Here is a 27,924-nt window from a genome sequence, read left to right on the forward strand (position 1 = left end):
CCGGATGTTGGGGGGTTACATGTAAACTTAGGAGAGGGGGGCTGGTTTGCCCAAATCTGACTTAAGAGGTCAGGGACTGAGAAGCCCTGAGGATTTCAGTGACTGTAACGTGCTGTATGGACCCCTTAGGTTTGGGGGTTTTGCTTTTTTCCCCCAAAGTATGGAGCTGGGCAGAGGAAAATAGGCTCTTCAGCTAACAGGATTCTGGGGTAGAGGAGATTGTCAGATGCCATAGCCAGAAAGGAGGACCCTTGTTGAGTTCACTAAATGGAACTACGTAGCGAGGCTTAGGCCAGTCAGAACATGGGGAAACTCTGTATCCCAGCACTTTGGGAGGCCAAGATGGGAGGATCACTTGAGTCCAGGAGTTTGAGACCAGCCTGGGCAACATAGTGAGACCCCCAGTCTCTTAAAAAAACAAAAACAAAACAAAACAAAAAAACCTGGGAAAAGCAAAACCCCAAAGCTTTATTTAAAGCCAGGGGAAAGAAATCCAGGGTCCCTGCCTCCAACTTGAGAGCTTTTTCTAACCTGCCCTCTAAAAAACAGGACAGAGTTCCCCTTTTGCAGCAAACCAGAGCTGGAGGTGAATACCGACACACACAGACTAGCACATACAGACGGGTGCACATGCACCACACACAGAACAGACAAATCATGCCATACTTAAGATCCACTCTGTCTCTGTCCACCTGCAAAGTTAAAGGCAGAGACCCACCAAGGCAGGCACATCCATGAGGATGTTTAACCATTATCCTGTGTACACTTGCTCACACATAACGCTTTCTGCTAGGTTTTTCTCCTTCCCTTCCCCTGGGGTTCCAGCTCCTGACCGCCCATCTCCACCCTCCCCTGTCCTGGCCCTTCAGCTAAAGCCTGAGCACCTCCCTACTCTGGAGCCGGGGCCTCAGTGGTTAAACAAGCGTCATCCTGGGCTGGGCAAAGGAGCCTAGGGCAGTCACCTTGAACACTAGCTTGCTCACCTGTTTTCCAGAGAAAACCTGAGGAAAACAGATTGGAGCTGCAACTGTGAGGGATTGAAATTAGGGCCGGGAACAGTGGCTTACGCCTGTAATTCCAACACTTTGGGAGCCTGAGGTGGGTGGATCACCTGAGGTCAGGAGTTCAGGACCAGCCTGGCCAACATGGTGAAACCCCATCTCTGCTAAAAATACAAAAAATTAGCAGGATGTGGTGGCAGGCGCCTATAATCCCAGCTACTTGGGAGACTGAGGCAGGAGAATCACTTAACCTGGGAGGCAGAGGTTGCAGTGAGCCAAGACCGTGCCGTTGCACTCCAGCCTGGACAAGAGTGAAACTCAGTCTCAAAAAAAAAAAAAAAAAAAAAAAAAGAAAGAAAAAAAGAAATTGGACCTGGGGCTTCCTGTCCACCCACCTCCCCAGTGGAACTGTAGCAGGGAGAACAGGAAGGTATGGTGCAGCACCTTGGGGTTATAAATTCCCAGCCCTCTTTCCTTGCCACATTGGGCATTGGTCAGCTGACAAAGTCATTACCATACCTATTCTATGGGTTGGAAGACTGAATCCAGCAAAGGTAAGTGATTTGCACAGGGCCACATGAAGTGGCAGGGCCAGAGCTCATTTCCCATTGGGACTGGTAACTGCGCCTCTTAGAGCCACCTGCTATAGTCCTGCCTGGGGGCAGAATCCACCCCTTCCCCCATGGGGATAATCCAGAGCTGGGTTTGTGAGGGGCCTAAAGCTACAGGCAACTCACCTGGGCATGAAACAGGTGATCTGCCGAAGTTAAAGGCAGAGTTTAAAGTTAAACTCTACAAAGTTAAAGGCAGAGACCCGCCAAGGCAGGCATATCCATGAGGATGCTTAACCATTATCCTGTGTACACTTGCTCACACATAAGGCTTCCAGCAAACCCTGGCCCTCCCAGGAGCCCATGGAGGGACTGTGGACAAATAATCCAAAGGACCAAGGGAGGCAAGAGGAAGAGCCAAGGGTGACCATGGACCATGGGGCTCCACAAGGGATGGGATTACATTTCACTCCCTGAAAATAAAGCCTGGCACCTTGATGCTTGAAGCTCAAGAATAAATAGCAGAGGGAGAGATGTGGACTCCAGCTCACATGGCCAGCCAATTTATTCCCTCCCTATTCTAATTTCAACCCTGGGCTGAGCTGCTCCATGGCAGTGACAGTAGAGGCAAGCAGTGATTCACAAAGACCAACAGTTGAGACAGAATTGGAGGCCAGAGTTCCCACACGCAGCTTCTCATCTTGAGGATGGAGCTTTCTAGCCAGGCATCAAAGTTCCTCCACAACGGACCCCTGCGCTGAGCCTGTGCTCTCACTCAGAAAATGAAGGTAAATAAAAGTACCTACTCCAAGGCCGGGCGCGGTGGCTCAAGCCTGTAATCCTAGCACTTTGGGAGGCCGAGACGGGCGGATCACGAGGTCAGGAGATCGAGACCATCCTGGCTAACACGGTGAAACCCCGTCTCTACTAAAAAATACAAAAAACTAGCCGGGCGAGGTGGCTGGCGCCTGTAGTCCCAGCTACTCGGGAGGCTGAGGCAGGAGAATAGCGTAAACCCGGGAGGCGGAGCTTGCAGTGAGCTGAGATCCGGCCACTGCACTCCAGTCTGGGCGACAGAGCGAGACTCCGTCTCAAAAAAAAAAAAAAAAAAGTACCTACTCCCTACAGCTCGTATGACTGTATGACCAAGTTTCCGCACATAAGATACGGACACCACCACCTAAACCCGCCTGGCACCTATTAGGCACTCAATAAATGTCAACTCTATAATCTCTTAGGCTTTCTCTTTCACCGTCACCACCCACTTGTTCCAGGCAGAGTTCACAAATGGATTCCCTTTACTTTGCAATCTTCCAGTGGGCTTCTCTGCCCTCCATCTGCCTGTGCTGGATGGTCACTGAGCAAAGCACTGTAATAGGTGCTAGGAAGGACACGAAAAAATCTATGTTCAAATATATTCCTTGCCCTCAATGAGTTTACATCCAGGAAACCAGGTTAAAATTATGTGAAAGGGGCAGACAGGCCAGGAATACAGGGAAATTAAGCAATTTAACTTTTTATTTAAAAGAGATGGGGTCTCGCTGTTGCCCAGACTGGTCTAGAACTCCTGAGCTCAAGTGATTCTCCCGACTCCCTAAGTGTTGGGATTACAAACTGAGCCACCATGCCCAGCTGCAATTTAATTTTAAATCGGCGTTCAAAACAATAGAATTTATGCCACTGTGTGTGCCTGCCAAGTGAACTGAACAGACAGTAACTGCTCTAACAGTTCAGGAAAGATCACCTCAGGCTGGGGGCGAGGGATGGGCTTAAGGAGGGGCACTATTTGAGCTGAGTCTAGAAAAATAGCCAGAATTACAGGAAGTGGAGAGGCCGCCAGAAAGGGGGTGTAGACTAGACTGAAAGGAGGCAGCATTCTCTTCCTTGGACCCTGGTAGCTCCTAGGGAGCAAGACTTGAGTCTCCCCCATCTCTGCAACCCCACTGCAGGTAGGTAGTAGTGGTAGTTTGTGACGTGAACGGACAAACAGCCAGGGCAGATGCAGCCAGCGGGTAGCACCCAGTGCTTTTTGCACCTCTCCAAGATTGGGGGACTACTAGTCCCCCGACCCCTTGACCTACCCAACCCTTTCTTGTCCTCAGTTCTTTTCCACTGTCTCCACCCTGGGAAGTGGCATCAACACAGGAGGGCACTGTGCTCCTTCAATGTGGTCTATTCATACACATATAGCCCCTTTCCACTGCTCAGCATTGGTGATGTGACTCTTTGAAGGGCATGCTAAGTCTAGGCACAGGTCCTGGCAGTAGGAAGGAGACAGAGCCTCTCCCAGGCACACATCCCCTTCTCTGTTTCTGGAAGAAGACTAAGAAAGGAGTGGGAAATTGGGGGAAGGTCCAGGCCCAGGGCTAATAGCTGGATGGATCTCCTGGGTTCAGTTCCTTCTCTGAGCCGACTCCCACTCCTCTTCTGGGATGGTCAGGACCAGGAGACTACACGGGCCACCATGCCCCTGCCCCAAAGCTGGAGCATCAGAAAGTTGGGGCTGGGCTTTGTTGGAGATGATTCAGCGTGTTCAGCCAGCAGGCCCTCCATGGCGAATTCATGTCCAAGGAGGGTGGAGGTCATCCCACTGACATCATGCTCTAGAGGTCGAATGTCCTGCTGTCCACCTACAGCTTGCTCCAGGGCTGGGATCACACAGTCCACCTCTCACTTCGGGCCTCCACAGTCTGCACCAGGCCTTCACCCAGCACAGCAAAGTCCTCCAGGATTGCTTCTACATTGGGCACCATTACCAGCTCCCCACCTCGAGACATCACCATGCGCCCCTTTGTGCTGGAGGCCTGGGGAAATCAGAGAAGAGATGCGGATTGGCGGTCACAACGGCACACCCAGAGACACCAGGCTGGGTGCAGAGTGGGGGTGGTGGGGATAGAAACACAAGCCCATGCACTCCACACCTGAGACAGGTTTGTCCATAGAACAGACTACACACAGACATGCATACCCACACAGAACCACGTGCACACACTCAGGAACATGGCTGTCACCAGCCAGCACACCTTGAAGGGTTGGGGCTGGAAACTGGTGGGCTTCCAGAGGACACCAATCACCTCTCCACCATGCTGGTCATAGAAGAAAAGGGCCAGATCCCCAAAGGCCTCCTAGAAAGGGACAGAACAGAGAAGATTATAGGCAGGCACTTAAGAGTTCCTCCATAGCCTCGGCTTCACCTGGAAGTCCCCTCCCCAGGGTCATTCAGTTGTTTAGGACCAACCCTGAGCTGCATCAGATAGAGCTGAGGAGGATCGTAGCCCAGCACGGGCATCAGGGATGAGGGCCCCGGCTGGCTGAGCAGGCCTCGGCAGAAGGAGGCAGCTGGCGAGTCCACGGCCTGGCGGTGCCGCGGGATATGGCGAGGAGACAGGCGAATCAGCACATCGTAAATGTCCAAGGGTGGCCGGAACACTGTCTAAGGAAGGGGAGAAGGAGGGGTCAGCAGGACCTCCTTGACTGAGGAACTGAACCACAAACCTCTCCATATGCCCACCTTGGTTTCCTCCTCCTTCCCTTTCATCTGACCACCCACTATGGGCCCACCTGCCCATCTGAAGACTGAAACACCAAGACCCACAGAGGAAGCAGCTGTTGCATAGCCTGGCAGGAGGAGCACAGGCTAGAAACAGGAGACCCAGATAGAACCCAGGTTCCCCAGGCTGCCACCCCAGGCACCACAGCAGCTTCAACACCTCCTCTGTTCAGTCTCACCAAACAAGGGGACCTGGCCTCCTGTGAGATCCCCGAACGCTGAACTTCCAAAGACAGAATCCCCAGAGGCCCTGGAGTCACTGCTGGTCAGAAGCTTACCCTGATGTCCCCAGGCCCCCGGGGATCCATGAGCTGCTTCTCTAACATGGGCAGGGCTTCAGCTGCCAGGACCACAAGCTGCTGCAGGATCTGCAGGGTACAGACACATCAGACTAGAACTGACAGTGGGTCTCTCCCAGCTCAGGCTGGGCCTGCTTTTTCCTTGGGAAGAAAACCACGCATTAGGGGGCAGGTATGGGGTTGAACCTGGGCTGAGGGTCCATCCTGTGTCCACACAGAGTGCTTTCGGTCTTGGGGGGTAACAATGACCATGACGGGGAGTTGTGTCCGAGCTGCCAGGAAGCCACTGCGGATCTCCACCTGCTCCTCCACTAGAGACAAGAATGGATCCTGGGTCAGCCTGCTCCTCCCTGTAAGACACCCTCTACTGCCCCGGGTCTTCCTACGGTGCCCCTAACAGCTGCTCATCAGAGGTATTTTTCAACACCCCCCACCAACAAGTGGCAAAGGTGACGAAAGGGACATTGCATTTGCCTCAACTGGGTGGGGCATTAATCTCCCAACCTCAGCCCAGAGGCAGAATTTTCCACTGCTTGGCACCCCCAGTCTGGTTTCCGGGCCTGCACAAGCTGAGTCTTGCCCCTGGCCCCCTCCCACTATGGGCTTCCACACACCTGGAGAATTAGGAACCTGACACCCTGCTCTCTGCAGAGACCAGGAGTGCCTCATGTTACAACCAGAAATCACCATTCCCACCCCCACCAAGAGGTCTGAGTATCTATGCTACACTTCCTAGCTCCGTGCCCTAATACTGCTCACCTGGCATTCAGGATTCCCCTTCTATTCTCCTCTTCCTTCCACAGTCCCCCAATGGGTAGCTTGCTTACCACCCTACCATTCTGTCTGTGACAGTTAAGAGCAAATCATGTCATAATGGGCAGGCTGTTCACCTGGACCTCTTCTTCATGTTAGGCTTAGACATCTGGGGCTGGGGAGTCACAGAGAAAACCTAACACTGTCAGGGAAACCCTTGCCTGCAATCCATAAAGGCAGTTCTTCCAGCAGTCTGATCCCTGTTCTGCTACTTACCAGTGAGCTCATTGTTGAGGTTGACAATGAGGGGGTTATTCTTCCAATCAAACGTTGATACCAAGTAAAGGAATCGAAGGAAGCCAACCTGGGGGGAACTAAAGGGCTGGAGTAAGTAAAGAATCCGGGGTCCAGCCACATATCCCCAGGCTTCCCTCAGGCTACAGAGCTCAGACCCCCTGGTGTGGACTGGGGGGTGCAGGGCATCTTAGAACCCCTTCCGCCACTTGCTCAACAACCCATTCCCATGTAAACTTAGGGTGCAGCATGAAGGATGATAGCTGGCCCCAAGGGAACTTCTCAGCTAGGGAAAAAGTGGAGGGAATCACCTGGGAGGGGTGAAGGGCTCAGGGTGCAGGAAAAGGGCAGCGGCCACCAGATCCAGGCTCTCATCAGTGAAATCCTCACCAAGAAGCTGGGCACGCACCCACCGCTTGGCCAGTCGTGCCACACCAGAGAAGGCTGGGTGCTGCTGCTGCAGTCTGGGTAGAGGAGGGGAGTGTCAGCGAGACTCAGGTGCCCAGGGCCCCACCCCGCCACCGCCACTATTCATCCAGCCCTACCCAAGGCCAGCCTCAGTGATAATAGGTTACATGTGTAATCTCATGTTCTCTTAACAAATGCTCCAAGAAGTTGATCCTAGTGTTATTTCCATTTTAAAGATGAGGAACATAGGGACCAAAGAGGAAAACCTGACCATAGGGTCACAGTCAGTAAGTGGCAGAGCCAGGATTCCAGAACCTGCCGGACTCCAGAACTCATACCCCTAACTATGATACCATCTGGCCCCCAGAGAGACAGGTGGCTAGGCGAGGAGAATGGGGGCAGGAGGGGCCTACAGACAGGAAGAAGCTGTGTCAGTGGCCTTACCCGTGCAGGGCACTAGTGAGCAGTGGCAACTGCCTTGTGTCTCTCTCAAGGCGGAGGGAGGCAGGTGTGTCCCTCAGTGAGATCATCCCCTCTGGGCTCTGCACCTCCTTCAGGATCTGGGGCTCCCGCTGATAGGCTATGCGAATCCGAAACACAAATCCATCCTGTTGGAAGAAGGTACGGAAAGAGAAGGACGTGTCAGCCCAGGACCCCGGGAGTACTCTGTAGCCTGCAGCCCTATTCCCCAGCGTGGTACCCACAGGGGTGTCTTCTTCCATGCCCTGACATCCCTGGTGCCCCCCCACCGCCGGGGACATATCTGCTTGCACCAGCCTAACCTTGAGGACATCCGTGTGTGTGGCAGTGGCACGGCACTGCAGACCATGCTGTTGTGTCAACAGCTCTGCCAGGCGCAGCTGGAAGGCAGCTCGGACCCGCTGCACGGCCTCAGCGTCCTGTGGCCACTGGCCACTGCCCTCCAGGTGACAGACCACTGATGGAGAAGAGGAGTCAGAGGTCTCATACTGTGGCCTGGAGCTGGAACTATCCCTCCTACTCCCTCCCAAGGGCCCTCTTACCAGTCATGGGCTCTACATATGCTGGACAGGGCTTATCGAGCCGGGGCAGCAGTGAGGACCGCTCCTGCAGAGGCTCATAGAAGGAGGAGGCTGGTCGGACTGGAGTTGGTGGGAACACCTGTGGAAGAAGGGGGGCTGAGGAAGGGGCCTGGGACTGGGAGGGAGTGCCCAGAGTCAGGAGTTAGAAGCAGGGAGTACTGGGTGACTGGAGCAGAGGTGGGGTTACTAAGCAGAAAGGTCACCTGCACCGTTGCACCTCACCTCTGTGTAGCGCAGCACTGGGTGAGCTCCCTGAACAGCAGACACGGTCAGTGGGAGACCCTCTAGCCCCCACAGTAGGCGACTGAGGTCGTCGTAGCAACATACCGCCACTGCCAGGGCCTCCTCGCCTGTGCTGGAGGTCTGAGAGGGAGAAGACGGTCAGGAGGTTGGACCCTACAGAAGGCCAGCTTCACCTGGATTCTGCCCCAGCTCAGGCTGCAGCAGAGCCAGCACCGCCGCCTGCTGGACACGCCAGGAAGTGCAAGCTGGCTGAGGCGGAAAGAACTCTCCACAGACTCTACAATCACTAGCCTTGACCCCAAGACCCTTACCTGTTTCAGGCCTTGGATAAGTGCATCCAGGGGGCCCCCCACATAGTGGACACAGGTTTCTGGGATGTCAGTATGGCTGAAAAAGAGGCACAGACACAGTGAGAAAATTTGGGGCTATGTTCTTGCTCAACTGCCTGGGCCAGACCCCTGAAAAGGCTCCCCAGCCCATACTGCCTCCTGGAATCCAGATGCCAACACTCACAGTGCCAAGAGGTGGGTGACCACCTGGTGGGGAATAAGGCGCTTCTGAGACATAGAGGCTGCCTCCCAGACCACAGCTTCCCGAATGGCTCCATCCTGGAAACGCCGAAGCTCCGAGCGGAATCCCCAGAACTGGCGGAATTTAGCAGCCTGAGGAGGCAAGGGTGGTAGTAGAGCTGGGGAAGGAAGGGCTCTGCGGACCCTCCCTGACAAGCTTTGGTCCAGGTGCCATGGGGAAGAGCCGCCCCACTCCTTCCAGTGTACATGCCGGGGTCCCTCACCTCAGGCTGGTCTGCCTCTGGACCCAGCTCAAGGACACTGGTCAGTCCCTCAGGCCGGAGGAGGAGTCCCAGGGTCAGGGACCCAGAGTCTTTGTGCTTTGGTGGATCTTGGCTGATGCCCCACTGCAAGATTTCAAAAGGTTGAGCTCAGTCCTCCCTTCCTCCAGCCTGGCCTAGAAACCTACTTTCTAGCTAGGTAGAAACACCTTGCTAGAGGAATGGCATGTCCTTTGTGTCTCCTGGGACCCTGGATCCAGCCCAACTCAGACCCAAACTCCCCAACCTACACCACCTCACCTCTGGGACTGGAGGTCGAGAGTGAGCCAGGAGCTTCAGCCGAGTCCCCAGGCCCTGCTCCAGGAGGGTGGTCAGGGGGCCCAAAGCAGCTGAGACATAGTCCCCCCCATTGTCCTGCAGCTCTGGCCAGAGCTTCAGCCGGTGGCACGCTGCCTGCAGGCGACTCAGTGGATGGAGACTGGAGGGGTACAGAGAGCCAAAGAGGAGTAATCAGGTTGCTGGTCCCTAGTACCACCTCCTCCCTGAATGATCTGAGCACCTGTCTGAAGACATTTGCCCCACCTCTGTAGCCCCAAAGAGACAGGACCCGCCAACATACCCTGTCACCCCTAAACTCACTGCAGGACGTGGTCGAAAGCCCGGATCATGGGTTTGGGAGTCATCAACAGCAGCTGGAACCCATCGTCAGCTCTGCTGTCCAGCAACGTCATAGACAGCCGTGCCTCATACTGTACCTGGAGCCACAGAAGGGACCATCCCTGTGCCCTTCATTGATCCAAGGGCTTAGACCAGGAGACATGCCCTAAACTTAGCTCTTTGAAGAGGAGTTTCTGGGGTTCTGGTACTCACAAAAGGGACAGAGTCTGGGCTGGGACATCAGGGGAACACAGACTGGGGGCCCATTGGTACCTGGTGGTAAGTAGAGGCAGTGACATCAGCACAGAGGTTGAGACGGCCTGAGGAGTCCAGGAAGACAACAGAGAAGGCCTGGTGGAAGTCAGCCAGGGCCGGCTTGGGGGGTGTAGAGAGAAGCAGGTCAGGATTGGCACCTCACTTGCAGGCCTCCTGGCACAGACCTGGCCCTTCTCCAACTTACCAAAGACGGATCTGAGCTGAGACATAAACTGATCCCGTTGACTGTCAGGTCTGTAGTGGCTAAAGTGAACCACAAGTGTATTAGAAGGTATCCCCTTCTGGGGACCCAGTCCTAATGACACCCTCCCTCAGCTGATTCAGTTTGCTCATCTGTCTGATGGCAAAAAACCAAAAGACCCCTGCTAAGATGAGGATTCCCAAAAGGAGCAGAACCCCAGCCTTTCCCCACCTAGTTGCCTCACCCAGAAACTGCAAGACGCTTCTCAGGACCTGGTAACCACTCATGGTGGTATGGATCTTGTGTGTAGACACAAGGAAGACAACCAGCATGGAGACAAGGAACCCAGTAAACCCACCCTGGCCCTGAAAGAAACAGAGGGAGAGGCCTGAAGTCAGAGCCTACCCATCACACAGGCACTCAGGTAGGGAGGCTGGGCTACCCCCAACTCACCTTGTCCAGCTCCCGCTGCCGCAGCCAGACCTTCAGAAGTGCCACGCCATCCTTCAGGCCCTGGGCTGAACCCAGCATGGTTGACAGGAGCTGCAAATGGGACTCGAGAGCTGTATCCTGAAGGACCCATGTATTGTAGTGGGGGGTAGGGGGCTCTGGGCTACCTGTGGGATGAAAAGGGAAGCCATGAGAGGAAAAGTCCCCCACATCTCTTCCCTCCAGCTCCACCTCAACACCAGGGCCTGCTCACCATCCCCTGCAGGACTCTGCCCTCGGTACCAGGCAGAGCGCACATTGTTCTTGGTTGGCAGCAAGCGGCACGGGCGGAAGAAATCAGGCGGAGGGCACGGATGCAGACGTACAGTAACCAGGCGCTCATCCTTCCCTGGCAGAGACAGCAGGTGCTGAGACTCTGCAGGAGCCCTTGGAGTCAGAAGGCTCCCCATCCTGTCCCCCCATACTTGAGGCCTCTGTGCCCCCTCCTCCAGATTTACCACCCCATGCTATGCCCTCAGCCCAATGTGTGCCTCTCACCACGCGGCCGCAGCAACAGTGAGGGTTTCAGGTGGCAGCCATTTGTGTAGGAGAAGCAAACACTGCCAAAGAGGGGGTCCTGGGCCAGGTGGTGAGCCAAGTGGGCCAGGTAGAGGGCACGCTTGCGGAAGTAGCGCTGGTTCAGCCCGTCCTTGTCCTGTAGGATTTCCTGGAGGGGCCAGGGGAGAAGAGAAGGCCAGGCATATAAGTGCTTGTGGAGCTGTAGGCCAAGGTGAAGCCAAGGTGAGAGTACCAGGGCTCCTCTGCTGACAGAAGTGCCTGAGCCACAGTTAGTAACACTATGCCCAGTTCTCATATCAGGAGGGCAAAGTTCCCAAAGGACAGCAACTGGCCCAAGGAATCTAAGCTGCCTTCAGGATGCTTGCAATGGTCTGCTCTTCTGATTTAGAATTCAGGCTTCAATCCCCTGGCAAGCAGCAGATAAGAAAGAGGGATCCAGGATTTGTAGGTAGTCAGGTGGTGGGCCTCTATTCCCTAAACCCTGGACCTTACCCTGGGCATGGTCAGTGCCACATCCACATTGATGTCTGGCCGGATGCAGGTGCCCAGAAGGTAGCTGCCCACAACAGTAACCTGGGCTGGGGGCAGGAAGCGGAAACAGCCCTTCACGGCATAGGGTACTTGGTGGAGGGGCACTCGAACCCCAGCTGGGAGCCATGCCTGGTCAGTGAGCTGTGGGGGCAGAGACAGGGACACATACTGATTCAACTGCCTTCCTCACATGTACCCTGTATGTCTAGAAGACATCTTAACACATCGGTATGTTTGAAACCAAACTGCCAATCTTCCCATAACTATGTCTTCCTTGCTAAGACAACTCTGTATGAGTTTCTCAAGCCAAAACCACTTAAATCACCTTAACTTATCTCTGTTAAGAATACCCATTTTACTACCAAAATGTATTCAGAAATGGATCACTTCTCTAAATAGAAAATTTTTTAAAACAGAGAGAGAAAAAAATTAAAAAAAAAAAAGGATCACTTCTTTACTTTCCTCCCTAGTTTGAGGAGCCATCATTTCTTAGTGCCTAGATTAGTTCCTAACTGGTCTCCCTAATCTCATCGTTGTCCATCTCCATTCTACTTTTGACACAACAGCTGGAGTAAATTTTTCTAAAACTAAACTTTTAAGGCTGGAAAAGTGAACTTTTTAGGCCAGGTGGGGTGGCTCACACCTATAATCCCAGCACTTTGGGAGGCTGAGGTGAGCAGATTACCTGAGGTTAGGAGTTCAAGATCAGCCTGGCCAACACGGTGAAACCCCATCTCTACTGAAAATACAAAAAAAAATTAGCTGGGTGTGGTAATCCCAGCTACTCAGGAGGCTGAGGCAGAAGAATCGCTTAAACAGGAAAGGCAGAGGCTGCAGTGAACCGAGATCGCACCATTGCACTCCAGCCTGGTGGAAAAGAGCCAGACTTTGTCTCAAAAAAAAAAAAAAAAGTGAATTTTTAAACATCAGAGGGCATCAGTGTTCTGCAAAATAAAACCCAGCAGTGGCTCCCCATCTCACCCAGAGCAATAGCCAAACTCCTTATTTTGGGACACAATGCCGTGCATGATATGCTACCTTTCCCCATCACCTTTCTGAACTCATCTCCTTCTATCTTCCTCATTCATTCCAAGGAATGTACCTGGAACAATCCTGCCTTTGTGCTTTTGTACTGGCTGTTCCCCCTTCCTGGAATGCTTTCATTCCCTTAGATATCTATATAGCTGACTCACCTACTTCAAGTCTTTACACAAATGTCACTTCAATAAGGCCTACTTTGTGAACACCCCATTTAAATTTGTAAAACACTCCCATCCTCTAATACTCCCAATCCCCTTACATTGCTTGTCCTACTTTTTCCTTTTTCCAGTGTTTACCACATTCTAACATTGCCATAGAGTTGACCTGTCATGCTTATCTTTTTTTTTTTTTTTTGAGACGGAGTCTCGCTGTGTCTCCCAGGCTGGAGTGCAGTGGCGTGATCTCGGCTCACTGCAAGCTCCGCCTCCCGGGTTCACGCCATTCTCCCACCTCAGCCTCCCAAGTAGCTGAGACTACAGGCGCCCGCCACCACGCCCGGCTAGTTTTTTGTATTTTTAGTAGAGACGGGGTTTCACCATGTTAGCCAGGATAGTCTCAATCTCCTGACCTCGTGATCCACCCGCCTCGGCCTCCCAAAGTGCTGGGATTACAGGCTTGAGCCACCGCGCCTGGCCAGCTTATCTATTAACTATAACCTCAACATTAGAACATAGGCTATTTACTGATATATCCTAAGAACACAAATACTGCAAGGCATGTAAGTACTTGCTGAATGAATACACAAATGACCACGCTCCCAGCTAAGCTTCCTTGCTGTGAGAATGAGCTCCCTGCACCCCAACCCTTAAAGAGAGTAACAGCAAGGCCCCTGTTTGATACACCCCCACTGGAGGTCTCTTGTGCTTCTCAGTTCCCCAGGCCATTTGCTTACCTCTGTCTCAGGGACTGAGGGCACCCTCACAACCCGCTGGTTGACCTCCCGTAGGAAGGCATCAATCCGATCCTTCTTCTTCTCTGACAGCCTTACTTCCTTTAGTAGCTCCTCTACCTGTAAGAGAGGGTAGAAAACAGTCCATCAGCCTCAGGGTCCCAGGTACACCCCTTGAACAAAAGCCCCAGACACTCAACAGTACCTGTAAACGAAGCAAGCTGGAGTGGAACAAGATCTCAGTCTCCCGAAGGTGATTAAGCTCCTCATTGGTAGGCTCCTTGTACAGTTCTGCCCGGCTGAGCTTCACTGGCTGCAGGAGGCCCTTCGCTGGAGGCTCAGCCAATGTACGCTTCCTGGAGGATGCCTTCTTCCCCTCTTTGCCTGTGCCTTCCAGGGCTGGTTCCATCATCTGTGACCAGTGAGGGAGAAGCCATTGTGAGGTAATAGGTATCTAGCATCTGCTGCCTAAAGTGCCACCATGACAGGTTGTGGGTAAAGGCTTCACCTGCTCTGTCCCTCTTTCGAATAGGAGTCAGATTTTGTAAAACTCAGGAGAATCGTTACTTCGAGGGACATTACTGAGTGCTGAACCGAAAATTCCTTAAGAGCTCTTGTGTCTATCTGACTCCACAAGCATGGAGCTCTGTTTGGAATTGGTAGGGACAGAAGCTGATTGGGCCCAGGTCGGACACGGTGGCTAATGCCTGTAATCCCAGCACTTTGGGAGGCTGAGGTGGGCGGATCAGGTGAAGTCAGGAGTTCGAAACCAGCCTGGCCAACATGGGGAAACCCTGTCGCTATTAAAAATACAAAAATTAGCCGGGTGTGGTGGCACATGCCTGTAATCTCAGCTACTCGGGAGACTGAGGCAGGAGAATCACTTGAATCCAGGAGGCAGAGGCTGAAGTGAGCTGAGATCATGCCACTGCACTCTAGCCTGGGCAACAGAGCAAGACTGTCTCAAAAAAAAAAAAAAGCAGCAGCTAACTGGGCCCTGCCCTAAGTAATGCCCAAGCCCCTTGTATTTTCAGGAAGTTTCCTCTTCTGCTGATACAGGCCTGGGACTTCTCAAATGTCTTTTCCATTCTCGCTCCAACCAAACTCCTGCCAGGTTCCATCTCCTCAAGGAAGCCCTGACTGCCTCAGTATATACTAAGTACTCACTGATGGAAGGAGCTAGAACAGACTGGACTCCAGAGGATACATTTAGCCAGTCATTAAATCCTCAAAATAATTCTTGAAGACACTTGAAGTCCCACTACTCACTCGAGGTTCCACAACTGGTACACCCACACCATGAGCAGGCTTCAAAGGCAAGCGTGCACTATCCCAAACCTTTTCCCTTACAGCCGTGGGCCCATCCCCTCCACGATCCCTCTCACCCCAGAGAGCCTTACTGGAGCGCTCCGGGAGAGGCACCGTATGCCCTCCGCTAGAGCGGGGAGCACAGAACTGGACACAAGTTCTGTGGAGGGAGGAAGATCCCGCTTATCGTCAAGGACGACCAAGTTAAGGAAACGACCCAAGTGTGGGTCTCTTCAACTCTGAGGTGCAGATTTCCAGAAGGGAGCAGAGGCTCTACTGGCTTCACTGCTTCTAACCAAATACTGCCAGGTTCCATTTCCCCTAGCAAGCCCTGTCTCAGTGCCACAGGCTGGAAGCATCCTCCAAAATGGGCCGCCGGCATGGCCTTCACCGGCAAGCTGTCAGGCCCCGCCATCTCGGACCCTGCAGCCAAAGGAGCGCACATGGAGCCTCTGTTCCTCCCAGAAGCCTTCACCCACCTCTGGCTCTCCAATCGCTCCGCACAGCTGCTCTCCAGCTGGCGCCGGCCCAATCATTCGGGGTCCAGGACTCTTCCGCACTTCAGATTCTAGCCGGGTCTACACGGCATGGCTTCCCACGTGGGCGGAAATGCCGAACTCCAGGCCCAAATCCAGCCCACCCCAGTTCCTCAGGACTCCACCCACTCCAGAGCTACTGGATTATCCATCGACTACTCGCTTTCCATTGGCCAGTCAGTCTCAAGGACAGCCCTTTAGGGGAGGAGCCAAACGGGTTTCTCTGATTTACGGCCTCTTCGCGCCGCTAGAACGGAAGCCTGACGGTAGCTAGGCGGTTGCTTTGTTTTCCTCACTTCCTTCGCTTGAGTCCAAACGGGAAGGGCCGAGCTAGTTTGGTCGTTTTGGTCGGGTTGTTTGTTTACAACGGTTATTCCTCCCTTTTTCTTTATTTACTACACCTTATCAGTTAACCTTGTTAGTTCTACCTCCAAAACATACCTTGAATTTACTCAGTTTTCTGTGTCTTGACTGCCAGGTTTAGCCCGTAACATCATCTTGTTCCCAGATTATTGTTATGGCTTTTCTCCAGTTTTTACTTGTTACTTAGCTTATGACAATTTCAAATAATTTAGTTAATTTTATTTTGTTTATTTTTGGCGTAGTCTCGCTCTGTCACCCAGGCTGGAGTGCAGTGGCACGATCTCAGTGCCCTGCAGCCTCCGTCTCCCAGGCTCAAGCGATTCTCGTTCCTCAGCCTCCCGAGGAGCTGGGATCACAGGCGGGTGCCATCACACCCGGCTAATTTTTGTATTTTTACTAAAGATGGAGTTTCCCCATGTTGCCTAAGCTGGTCTCAAACTCCTGATCTCCAGTGACCCGCCCACTTTGGCCTCCCAAAATGCTGGGATTACAAGCCTGAGCCACCGCGCCCGGCCTGTTTTTAAAATATTAAAAATATAAAACAAATGTTGCAAGACTAATATAATGAATGCCCATATACTCTTCACCGGGATTCACTTAGTGTTATTATTTTGCCTAGTTTTATTTTATCTTTACCTATGTGTTTACATATTATTTTGCAAAACCGTTTGAAAACCAATCACACATCTCCCTAAATACTTTGGTATGTATCTACTAAGATCAAGAACTACCTCTTACATAAGCACAGCCTGATTATAAAATTAAGGAAATTTAATCGTGATTCAATACTGGTATACAAATTCCATCTTTAAATTTTGTCAATTATTCTAGTAATAACCGTTATATATTTCATTTTATTTCCTAATGTAGGATCATCCAAATTCAACTATTACTATATTTACTATATTATTACAAGTGATCTGCCCTCCTCAGTCTCCCAAAGTGCTGGGATTACAGGGGTGAGCCACCGTGCCCGGCGTAAAAATTTGTATTGAAGTACAATATACATAAGGAAAAATTTACATATCCCAAGTGTAAAGCTTGAATACTCACAAACCAAACACACCCATATAATCAGCTCCCAGAAAATAAGCAGAACATTTCCTGCACCTTCAGAATCTCCCCTCATGCTGCCCTCTAATCACTATTCTGATTTCAAACAGTGCAGGTCAGTTTATGCAATAGCTTTTTAAGGAAGTTTCACAAGAGCGGTGTTGTCCATTTTCAACTCATTTTCCACACAGCTGCCAGAGTTAGTTTTCTAAAACAGAAATTCTATCATGTCACTTCCTTTTAAAAACTCATCAGTGTCTTCCAATTATACTTAAAACTAAATACGAACTTCAACTTCCATAAAGTCATGATCAATATGGCCCTTCACTTGCTATCCCATCCTTCTTTTTTTTTTTTTTTTTTTTTTTTTTTTGAGACAGAGTCTTGCTCTGGAGTGCAGCAGCGCGATCTCAGCTCACTGCAACCTCTGCCTCCCAGATTCAAGAGATTCTCCTGCCTCAGCCTCCCGACTAGAGTAGCTGGGACTACAGGTGCGCGCCACCACGCCTGGCTAATTTTTGTATTTTTAGTAAAGATGAGGTTTCACCATGTTGGCTAGGCTGGTCTCAAACTCCTGACCTCAAGTGATCCGCTCACCTCAGCCTCCCAAAGTGCTGCTATTACAGGTGTGAGCCACTTTGCCCAGCTATTCCATCTTTTTTTGTGAGAGAAGAGGGGCAAGGTCTCGTACTGTCACCTAGGCTGGAATACAGTGGTGCAATCACACCTCAGCCTCCTGAGTAATTGGGACTACACACGCACACCACTACATCTGGCTAATTTCTGTATTTTTGTGTAGACTTTCACCATGTCGTCCAGGCTGGTTTCAAACTCCTGAGTGCAAGGAATCTGCCAGCCTTGGCCTTCCAAAGTGCTGGGATTACAGGCATCAGCCACCGCCTGGTCCCCATCATTTTTCTTGCTACTCCACCCTTGTCCCTGAGCTCCAGCAACATCAGCCTTCTTTCAGTTCCTTCGTTGTATTAAGTTCTTTCCTGCCTCTGGGACTTCACCCAAGCTGTTTGTTCCATTTGGAATGTGTTTTCTTGGCTTTTTCTCCTTTTCGTCTTTCACCTCTCAGCACAAATATCACCTCTGGACTCAAGCCATCCTCCCACCCCAGCTTCCTGGCTAGCTGGGACCACAGGCGTGCACCACACACCTAATTTTTTGTAGAGATGGGATTTCACCATGTTGCCCAGGCTGGTCTCAAATTCCTGGACTCAAGTGATCCTCCCACCCTGGCCTCCCAAAGTGCTAGGATTACAGGCTTGAGCCATTGCACCCGACCCAGGTCTTAACTAAAGGCCTAAAATATGTTCTCTAAACATTTAGATATGCTTTCTTTTTTTTTTTTTTGAGATGGAGTCTTGCTCTGTCACCCAGGCTGGCAGGTGCACTGCCTCACTGCAAGTCTGCCTCCCAGGTTCTATCTCCTGCTCAGCCTCCTGGAGTAGCTGGGACTACAGACGCCCGCCACCACACCTGCCTTAATCTTTGTATTTTTAGTAATTTTGTATTTTTTTTTTTTAAGACGGAGTCTCACTGTGTCTCCCAGGCTGGAGTGCAGTGGCGTGATCTCGGCTCACTGCAAGCTCCGCCTCCCGGGTTCACGCCATTCTCCTGCCTCAGCCTCCCAAGTAGCTGGGACTACAGGTGCCCGCCACCACGCCTGGCTAATTTTTTGTATTTTTAGTAGAGACGGGGTTTCAACATGTTAGCCAGGATAGTCTCGATCTCCTGACCTCGTGATCCATCCGCCTCGGCTGCCAAAGTCCTGGGATTACAGGCTTGAGCCACCGCACCCGGCCTTTTGTATTTTTTTAGTAGAGATGGGGTTTCACTGTGGTCTTGATCTCCTGACCTCGTGATCCGCCCACCTCGCCCTCCCAAAGTGCTGGGATTACAAGCGTGAGCCACCGCGCCCAGCTTTTCTTTCTTTTTTTTTTTTTTTGAGATGGAGTCTTGCTTTGTTGCCCAGGCTGGAGTGCAGTGATACATGATCTCATCTCACTGCAACTTCTGCTTCCCAAGTTCAAGTGATTTTCCTGCTTCAGCCTCCAGAGTAGCTGGGATTACAGCCACACACCACTACACCTGTCTAATTTTTGCATTTTTAGTAGAGTAGGCCACCATGTTGGCCAGACTGGTCTTGAACCCCTGTCCTCAAGTGATCTGCCCTCCTCTGCCTCCCAAAGTGCTGGGATTACAGGCGTGAGCCACCATGCCCAGGCCGATATGTTTTCTCTTTCTTTCTCCCTCCCTCCCTTTTCTTTTCTTTTTTTTTTTTTTTTTTTTTTTTTTGAGACAGAGTCTTGCTCTGTCACCCAGGCTGGAGTACAGTGGCAAGATCTCAGCTTACTGCAACCTCCTCTGCCTCCTGGGTTCAAGCAATTATCATGCCTCAGCCTCCCGAGTAGCTGGGACTAAAGGTGCACACCACCTCGCCTGGCTAATTTTTTTTATTTTAGTAGAGACAGGGTTTCACCATGTTGCCCAGGCTGGTCTTGGATTCTGAACTCAGGCAATCAGCCCACCTTAGTCTCCCCAAGTGCTAGGATAACAGGTGTGACCCATCACGCCCAGCCTGGCCGATATGTTTTCTAAAATGTTTCTCTTATATCATCCATTTTCCTTTTAGTGTTTTTTTACAATTTCTGATTACAAATGGTCTCTCCTTTTGTGTCATTTTTATTTTTAAATTTATTACTATTTTTTTTATAGACAGGATCTCACTGTCACCCAGGCTACGATGCAGTTGTAGATCACTGCAGCTTTGGATACCTGGGCTCAAGTGATCCTCCCAAGTAGCTAAGACTACAGGTATATGCCACCATGCCCAGCTAATTTTTAAATATTTGGTAGTGGTCCTGACCTCATAACTTCAAACAATCCTCCTGTATCAGCCTCCCAAAGCGCTGGGATTATAAGCATGAGCCACTTGCCCAGCCCAGTTGTCTGTTTTTGCCCTTGACTGTAAACACATGGAAACGAGGACCATGTGTACATACTCAATAGCCAGCACATTGTAGGTACTTAATAAATGTTTACTGAAGGATTGTGACCATAGTCAATCCTTTCAGTCTTTCCTTTAACCATTGTCTCCCTCAAATTTTATGCCCCAGTTGCATTGAACTACTTGGGAGTTTTCTTACTCTATTTTGTTTTATTTCCTGGGCCTTTGACCTTGCTGCTGTCTTTGCTTAGAATGTTTTGATTGATAAGGTTTACTGGAGGAATGGAGCTTGTGCTAAGTGTTGAAGCATGGTTTGAATTTGAATTGACAGAGGGGAAGAAGCAGCATCGTTGAAGTCTAAGAAAGACCAAAAAGCTGTGAAATGAATGACGATTCATTCCACACTTAATGATCAAGCCCCGTGATCAAGAATGGTCAAGAATTGACACCTTGTAATCTCAGCACTTTGGAAGGCCGAGGTGGGAGTCCAGGAGTTCGAAACCAGCCTAGACAGCATAGTGAAACTCTATCTCTATAAAAAAATACAAAAATTAGGCCTGGTGCGGTGGTCATGCCTGTAATCCCAGCACTTTGGGAGGCCGAGGCAGGTGGATCATGAGGTCAGGAGTTCAAGACCAGCCTGACCAAGATGGTAAAACCCCATCTCTACTGAAAATACAAAAATTAGTTGGGCACAGTGGCAGGGGCCTGTAATCCCAGCTACTCAGGAGGCTGAGGCAGGACAATTGCTTGAACCCGGGAGGCAGAGGTTGCAGCGAGCCGAGACTGTGCCACTGCACTCTAGCCTGGGCAAGTGAGACTCTGTCTCAAGAAAACAAAACCAAAAAACAAAAATTAGCTGGGTGTCATGACACATACCTGTAGTCCCAGCTACTTGGGAGGCTGAGGTGGGAGGTAGGATTGCTTGAGCCCGGGAGGTTGAGGTTGCAGTGAGCCATGATTGCACCACGTACTCTAGCCTGGGTGACAGAGCAAGATTCTGCCTCAAAAATAAATAAATATATAATTAAAATAAAATTGCATCCTGCCCTAACAGTATTAGGCACTTTTGTAGTCACTTTCACTGGTACTCACCAAAACGTGTAACAATATTATCTACTAACTGCTTGTTTTTATCTGTTTCTGTCTCAGAAAGAGACAAAGTAAGCTCCACCAGGGCAAGGACCACTTATTTCTGCCTCATTTACTACTGTATCCCTGATATTAGCACAGGGCCTGTCACATAGGAGGCACTCAATAAATTTGTTGAATGAAAGAATGAACGAATGAATGGCTCATTCTCAACGGCACTTCAGAGGCTGAGAGGAAACAGATACATAAATGCAGTGCAGCATGGGGGTTGCTATGATATGCACAGATTGCTATGGGCACATTAGAAAGATTACTGTGAGAAAAGGAAAACAGTTCAGAGCAGTCTGAGCTATGTGAGGTATGGAACACTCATCAGGCCCAAGGAAGTGAGGACAGGACTTCAATTATGCACCCCTCACACACATGTCCAAAGTCTATTTCATTTTATGTATTTTTGTTTTGTGTTATTTTGTTTATTTGAGACAGGGTCTCCCTCTGTAGCCCAGGCTGGAAAGCACTGGTGCAAACACAGTTACCTATAGCCTTGACTTCCTAGGCTCAAGCAGTCCTCCTGGCTCAGCCTCCCGAGTAGCTGGGACCACAGGTACATGCCACCACACCCAGGTAATTAAAAAAAAAAATTTTTTTTGGTCTTGTTCAGTGGCTCACACCTGTAATCCCAGCACTTTGAGAGGCCAAGGTGGGCGGATCACCTGAGGTCAGGAGTTCGAAACCAGCCTGGCCAACACGGTGAAACCCCTCTACTAAAAATACAAAAATTAGCCAGGTGTGGTGGCAGGTGCCTGTAATCCCAGCTACTCAGGAGGCTGAAGCAGGAGAATCGCTTGAACCTGCGAACTGTCAAGAGACGGAGGCTGCAGTGAGCCAAGATCGCGCCACTGCACTCCAGCCAGGGGGACAAGAGCGAGACTCTGCCTCAAAAAAAAAAAATTTTTTTTATGTCTGTAATCCCAGCACTTTGGGAGGCTGAGGCAGGTAGATCACGAGGTCAGGAGATCGAGACCATCCTGACTAACACAGTGAAACCCCATCTCTACTAAAAAGATAAAAAATTAGCTGGGCGTGGTGGCGGGCGCCTGTGGTCCCAGCTACTCAGGAGGCTGAGGCAGAAGAATGGCATGAACCTGGGAGGCGGAGCTTGCAGTGAGCCGAGATCATACCACTGCACTCCAGCCTGGGCAACAGCAGGACTCTGCCTCAAAAAAAAAAAAAAAAAAAATTATTCGGACATGATGGCATGTGCCTGTAATCCCAGCTACTTGGGAGACTGAGGCAGGAGAATAGCTTGAACCCAGGAGGTGGAGGTTGCAGTGAGCCAAGATTGCACCACTTTACTCCAGCCTGGGCGACAGAACAAGACTCCATCTCAAAAAAAAAAAAAAAAAAAGGTAGGTATAGCCAATCTATAGTTTGTTATTTTAATGTAAATTTTTGGTAAACAACTTGGAAACTGCCTCTTCTTTTTTACTTTAAAAATTCACTTCTGGCCAGGCACAGTGGCGCATGCCTGTAATCCCAGCACTTTGGGAGGCCGAGGCGGGTGGATCACAAGGTCAGGAGATCGAGACCATCCTGGCTAACATGGTGAAACCCTGTCTCTACTAAAAATACAAAAAATTAGCCAGGCGTGCTGGCGGGCGCCTGCTAGTCCCAGCTACTCAGGAGGCTGAGGCAGGAGAATGGCGTGAACCCAGGAGGCGGAGCTTACAGTGAGCTGAGATCGGGCCACTGCACTACAGCCTGGGCGACAGAGCGAGACTCTGTCTCAAAAAAAAAACAAACAAAAAAACTCACTTGTTGGCTGGGCATGGTGGCTCACACCTGTAATTCCAGCTGTTTGGGAGGCAGAAGCAGGAGCTCAAAGAGTTCAAGACTAGCCTGGGCAACATAGCCAGACCAAATAAATAAATGAAAAGTTTAAAAAAAAACCCAAAAACATTTGTCATGTTGGGGACAGTAGTGTGTGCCTATAATCCCAGCTACTCAGGAGGCTGAGGCGGGAATAATTTTTTTTTTTTTAAGAGATCTCACTATGCTGCTTAGACAGTTTTTTTTGAGACAGTCTCGCTCTGTCACCCAGGCTGAAGTGCAGTGGCACGATCTTGGCTCACTGCAACCTCTGCCTCCCGGTTCAAGTGATTCTTCTGCCTCAGCCTCCCAGGTAGCTGGGACTACAGGCACACGCCACCATGCCCGGCTAATTTTTGTATTTTTTTTTTTTTTTTTTAGTAGAGACAGGGTTTCATCATGTTGGCCAGGCTAGTCTCGAACTTCTGCCCTCAGGTGATCTGCCCTTAGGTGAGGCTGAGCCTGCCTCAGCCTCCCAAAGTGCTGGGATTACAGGCGTGAGCCACCGCACCTGGTGGCACTTTTTTTTTTTTTTTTTTGAGACGGAGTCTTGCTCTGTCGCCAGGCTGGAGTGCAGTGGCGTGATCTTGGCTCACTGCAACCTCTGACTCCACCTCTGACTCTGATTCAAGTGATTCTCCTGCCTCAGCCTCCCAAGTAGCTGGGATTACAGGCACGCACCACTATGCCCAGATAATGTTTGTATTTTTGGTAGAGATGGGGTTTCATCATGTTGGTCAGGTTGCTCTTGATCTGACCTCGTGATCCTCCTGCCTCAGCTTCCCAAAGTGCTGGGATTACGGGCATGAGCCACGGCACCTGGCCTGTGGCACTTCTTAAAATGATTATCTTTCTTTCAAAAAGAAACTATATGGAAATCTTGGTAAGATAAACAGGAGGGAACAATATTTGCTTTAGGAAGGTTAATTCTGACCTTATAAAGAATGAGTTTTGCTGTATGCTGTGGCTCGCTCTGTTAATTTTGGGAGGCCGAGAAGGGCTGGATCACGAAAAGTCAGGAATGCAGGCCATCCTGAAAGTTAACACGGTGAAACCCCGTCATTAGGGGAACCAGCCGGGCTTAGGTGGTGCATGGTCCCAGCTACTGGGAGGCGCATTGAGGCAGGAATGGCGTAAAACCCGGGAGGCGGAGCTTGCAGTGAAAGAGATCCGCCATAGCATTCAGCCTGGCGACAGAGCCAACTCATTCAAAAAAAAAAAAAAAGAAAGAATGAGTTTTACGGGACCACCTTTTTTTTTTTTTTTTTTTGAGTCAGAGTCTCACTCTGTTGCCCAGGCTGGAGTGCAGTGTCATGATCTCGGCGCAATGCAACCTCTGCCTTCTGGGTTCAAGTGATTCTCCTGCCTCAGTCTCCCAAGTAGCTGGGACTACAGGTGCCCGCCCATGATCACCGACTAATTTTTATATTTTTGATAGAGATGGGGTTTCACCATGTTGGCCAGGCTGATCTCAAACTCCTGACCTCAAATGATCCGCCTGCCTCGGCCTCCCAAAGTGCTGGGATTACAGGCGTGAGCCACCGCGCCTGGCCAACTTGGACACTACTCTTAAGGAGCCACAGTCTTCCTCTAAAATTAATAGTGGGCTTGCCACGGTGGCTCACGCCTGTAATCTCAGCACTTTGAGAGGCTGAGGTGGGCGGATTGCTTGAGCTCAGGAGTTCAAGACCAGCCTGGGCAACATAATGAAACCTTGTCTCTACTAAAAATACAAACATTAGTCGGGCGTGGTGGCACTGAGCCTGTAGTCCCAGCTACTCCGGGGATTGAGGTGGGAGGATTGCTGGAACCCAGGAGGCGGAGGTTGCTGTGAGCCAAGTCATGCTACTGCACTCCAGCCTGGGTGACAGAGCAAGACTGCCTCAGTTTAAAAAAAAAAAAAAAGAAGAAGAAGTACCCTGGCTGGAAAGTACCAGGTGATGCCTGGTAGTGAACGTTAAGTGCTCTGTTTTCTGTTTTTAAAAACATTATTATTTTTAACATTTTAATTTTGAATGCTGTTTTTCTTTACCACCAGAGGGCACCAATCAGTCAAGTCAATCTACATGCCATTATGAAACAACATGAGAAAGCTCTAGGAAGCTGTTTCTAGCATTCATTCTTTTAACAAATATGTTTTGAGCACTTAATATGTGCCAAACATTGGAGTAGCTGGTATACAGTTTCGGAATTTATAGTCTTGAGCACCTACTATGTGCTTGAGAGAGTAGCTGGACATAGAGGGTAGAGTTCAATTTGTGATTTTGTGATTACTCATTGTCTTCCTGTCCTTGGCCGTGAGTCTCTTGAGAACAATTACTTAGTGTCTACTTTGTGTCAGATGGTGTGCCTGTTGCTGAGGATTCAGGGATGAATAAGACACAGTGGCAGTCTACTAATAACAATGTCTTACTGGCTAGAATAAAAACACATGAGCTAGTTCTGTGGAATTCCAGTTCCTGTGACCTGAGAATAAAGAGCCTTGATTATAAAACTCATTAACACATTGAGCTTCCAACCTCCCAGCATAGAGGCATGCCCTCAGTGGATGCTTAGTGAGTTTGTGAGTTGACATGAGCCCAGGGGTCGCTTCTGGTCTGGGTGCCATGTATACGGTCCAGTGGGTTAGACTAGGGCTTCATCATCCTCCAGGTCAGGGTGGGGCTGTGATGAGTTTTTGTGGGTGAAATGCTTTGAAGATGACCTTTCTACCTATTTATCTGCTCACTTGGTATTAAAGGTGTCAACATCATCTTTCACATTTCCGGATCAGTAATCCTCTTGTCCCTAAATTGACTGGTACTGGAGGGAAAGACAGAATGGTACATAAACTTCATCATTTTGATAAGAGGGGCTGCATTCACTAGGATACTCCCTCTTCTCTGAGGGGAGCTCTAATTCCATTAGAGTTCGGTCTCAAGACCTGGACAGTAGTATTGGTGGCTAGAAAAGGAAGTGTTGGCCGGGCGCGGTGGCTCAAGCCTGTAATCCCAGCACTTTGGGAGGCCGAGGCGGGTGGATCACGAGGTCAGGAGATCGAGACTATCCTGGCTAACATGGTGAAACCCCGTCTCTACTAAAAATACAAAAAACTAGCCGGGCGTGGTGGCGGGCGCCTGTAGTCTCAGCTACTTGGGAGGCTGAGGCGGGAGAATGGCGTGAACCCGGGAGGCGGAGCTTGCAGTGAGGAGATCACGCCACTGCACTCCAGCCTGGGAGACACAGCAAGACTCCGTCTCAAAAAAAAAAAAAAAAAGAAAAGGAAGTGTTAAAACACTGAGACCTCACCTTTGAGGGGGGAAAAAAAAGGCCAAAAGAAAAGGAGGGGGTGCTGCTTAAATGTGGATTGTGTAGAGTGACTCCATTCCAAAGAGTACAGTATAGAAAAGGGGGAGGGAGGGGCAGAGTAACTTTACAGTAGAAAGACTTGACACACTTCCTCAGCCAGACAATCAAGGTCAACATCAACATTGCTAATTCATGTTGCTATCTGTGCCCTTAATATGATGTGATGAAATGGCATTTCACCTCTGTGATCTTACCCTCAAAAACTCATAATACCAGTCTAATCATGAGAAAAGCATCACAATCCCAACTGAGGGACAGTCTACAAAATACTTGACCAGTATTCTTCAAAACTCTTAAAGTCATCAAAACAAAGTCTTTTGCCACAGTCAAGAGGAATCTAAGGAAACAGGAAAACTGAATGTAGTCTGGTATCCTGGATGAGATCCTGGAACAGCAAAAGGTCACTAGGTAAAAATTAAGGAAGTAGGAACTTCAGTTAATAGTGATGTATCAATATTAGCTCATTAATTGTAATACATGTACTCTTCTAATGTAATATATTAATAAAAGGGGAAACTGGGCACCAGGTGTAGGGGAACTCGACTATCTTTTCAATTTTTCTATAAATCACTGTGCCTTGACTGGGCACAGTGGCTCATGCTAGTAATCCCAGCACTTTGGGAGGCTGAGGTGGACGGATCACCTGAGATCAGGGGTTGGAGACCAGCCTGGCCAACATGGTGAAACCCCGTCTCTACCAAAAATACAAAAATTAGCTGGGCATGGCGGTGCACACCTGTGGTCCTGCTACTTGGGAGACTGAGGTTAGAGGATGGCTTGAGCCCAGGAGGTTGCTGCTAGAGTGAGCTATAATCACTACTGTACTCCAGCCTGGGTAACAGAGTGAGACCCTGTCTCAATAAAAGGGGTGGGTAGTGGTGGTATCCAGAATACAGCTATGCCTTGAAGTTTTTTCTTTCAAGTTCCTATGAATCATTTACCATGTGCCAGTCACTACGCTAAATGCTGTACATACGTTTAATCATTATAATTGCTTGTGTTGGGTATAATTAATCCCCTTTTACAGAAGCTGATGAAACAGCCGGGTGTGGTGGCAAGCACCTGTAGTCCTAGCTAGTTGGGAGGCTGAGGTGGAAGAATCGCTTGAACCTGGGAGGCGGAGGTTGCAGTGGGCCGTGATCGCACCACTGTGCGACGGCCTGGGTGATAGAGCAAGACCCTGTCTCAAACAAAACAAAACAAAAAAACAAAAAACTGATGAGACAAGGAGAAGTAATGTGTGGAACTAGGGTTGGAACCAAGATCTGTCCGATTCCGAAATTGTGTGTGTAGAACTCTCACAGTATTCTGGCTTTTCTAGGAAATGTTTTTTAGGCAGTTATCCTAGGACACGTCTTCCTAAGAGAAAGGAGTAGTGTATTCTGAACCACGGGGACCAAGGACTGTCCCCACATCTCATTTCGGTTATGATTATCTCGAAAGTCCCTCAGTTCTAGGGTGGACATTCAAACCAAAAGGACCTATAAGGGGTCAAAGTTCAAGCACAGTTTATTTTACAAATGGGGAGGGCGAAGGGTAGCCCCAAATCACAATGAGAAGGGCAGGAGACCCACTTTGTTATTGTCTCTTTTTCCTCACAACTTCCTCTTTGTAGTTAAGAAGGGAAGCAGAAGCTGACCTTTCTGTCTTACCCCGTTTCTCACGTAGAACTGCCACACCCAGGGTGGGTAACGTGCCCAAGGGCATATTTGCCTGTGGGCTGGCCTGCGGGAAGGTCTGTTGCCACCGAAAAGACCCACATTCTCAGCACATCCTAATCAAGTAGCTACTAAGTGGAGGGACCGCAGACTGGGTGTCACAGGGAGGGGCCTGCAGCGACCAGGCCCGTCCCAGGATGGCTGCCGA

At 50.1% G+C, this 27,924-nt stretch overlaps 1 protein-coding gene across 4 annotated transcripts; it reads right to left on the minus strand.

Annotated features, from left to right (window-relative positions):
- Window positions 1-3,052: 3,052 nt before the first annotated feature.
- NOL6 (nucleolar protein 6) lies at window positions 3,053-27,811 on the minus strand. 4 transcript variants are annotated; one of them, XM_009188629.4, is made up of 26 exons: window positions 27,711-27,811; window positions 13,739-13,945; window positions 13,537-13,653; window positions 11,565-11,744; window positions 11,052-11,220; window positions 10,768-10,929; window positions 10,518-10,681; window positions 10,309-10,429; window positions 10,068-10,126; window positions 9,881-9,982; window positions 9,590-9,705; window positions 9,251-9,428; window positions 8,954-9,076; window positions 8,674-8,822; window positions 8,472-8,547; window positions 8,140-8,280; window positions 7,879-7,996; window positions 7,639-7,793; window positions 7,301-7,464; window positions 6,760-6,912; window positions 6,431-6,528; window positions 5,588-5,712; window positions 5,381-5,470; window positions 4,791-4,985; window positions 4,576-4,677; window positions 3,053-4,356 (listed from the first exon to the last, which is right to left on the minus strand). In XM_009188629.4, the coding sequence occupies exons 2-26, from the start codon at window positions 13,943-13,945 to the stop codon at window positions 4,207-4,209; spliced, it is 3,414 nt and encodes a 1,137-aa protein (XP_009186893.1). In that variant the 5' UTR covers window positions 27,711-27,811; the 3' UTR covers window positions 3,053-4,206. The 4 variants fall into 4 exon arrangements, with proteins under 4 accessions (XP_009186893.1, XP_009186892.1, XP_009186891.1 ...); XM_009188628.4 differs by having other exon boundaries at window positions 27,698-27,811; XM_009188627.4 differs by lacking the exon at window positions 27,711-27,811 and adding an exon at window positions 15,321-15,667.
- Between the last annotated feature and the right edge of the window lie 113 nt (window positions 27,812-27,924).

The sequence above is a fragment of the Papio anubis genome, chromosome 13 (assembly GCF_008728515.1).
Source record: "Papio anubis isolate 15944 chromosome 13, Panubis1.0, whole genome shotgun sequence".
Taxonomy (NCBI): domain Eukaryota; kingdom Metazoa; phylum Chordata; class Mammalia; order Primates; family Cercopithecidae; genus Papio; species Papio anubis.

What these genes read in the sequence shown, in the direction of transcription:
- NOL6 (XM_009188627.4), bottom strand. Translation starts at nt 15,377, where the DNA reads ATGATTGGGCCGGCGCCAGCTGGAGAGCAGCTGTGCGGAGCGATTGGA. An exon ending in AAGCGTCTTGCAGTTTCTGG is followed by an intron (nt 10,127 to 10,308) that starts GTGAGGCAACTA and finishes GGTTCACTTTAG; the next exon opens with CCACTACAGACCTGACAGTC. An exon ending in TTATCCAAGGCCTGAAACAG is followed by an intron (nt 8,281 to 8,471) that starts GTAAGGGTCTTG and finishes TCTCCCTCTCAG; the next exon opens with ACCTCCAGCACAGGCGAGGA.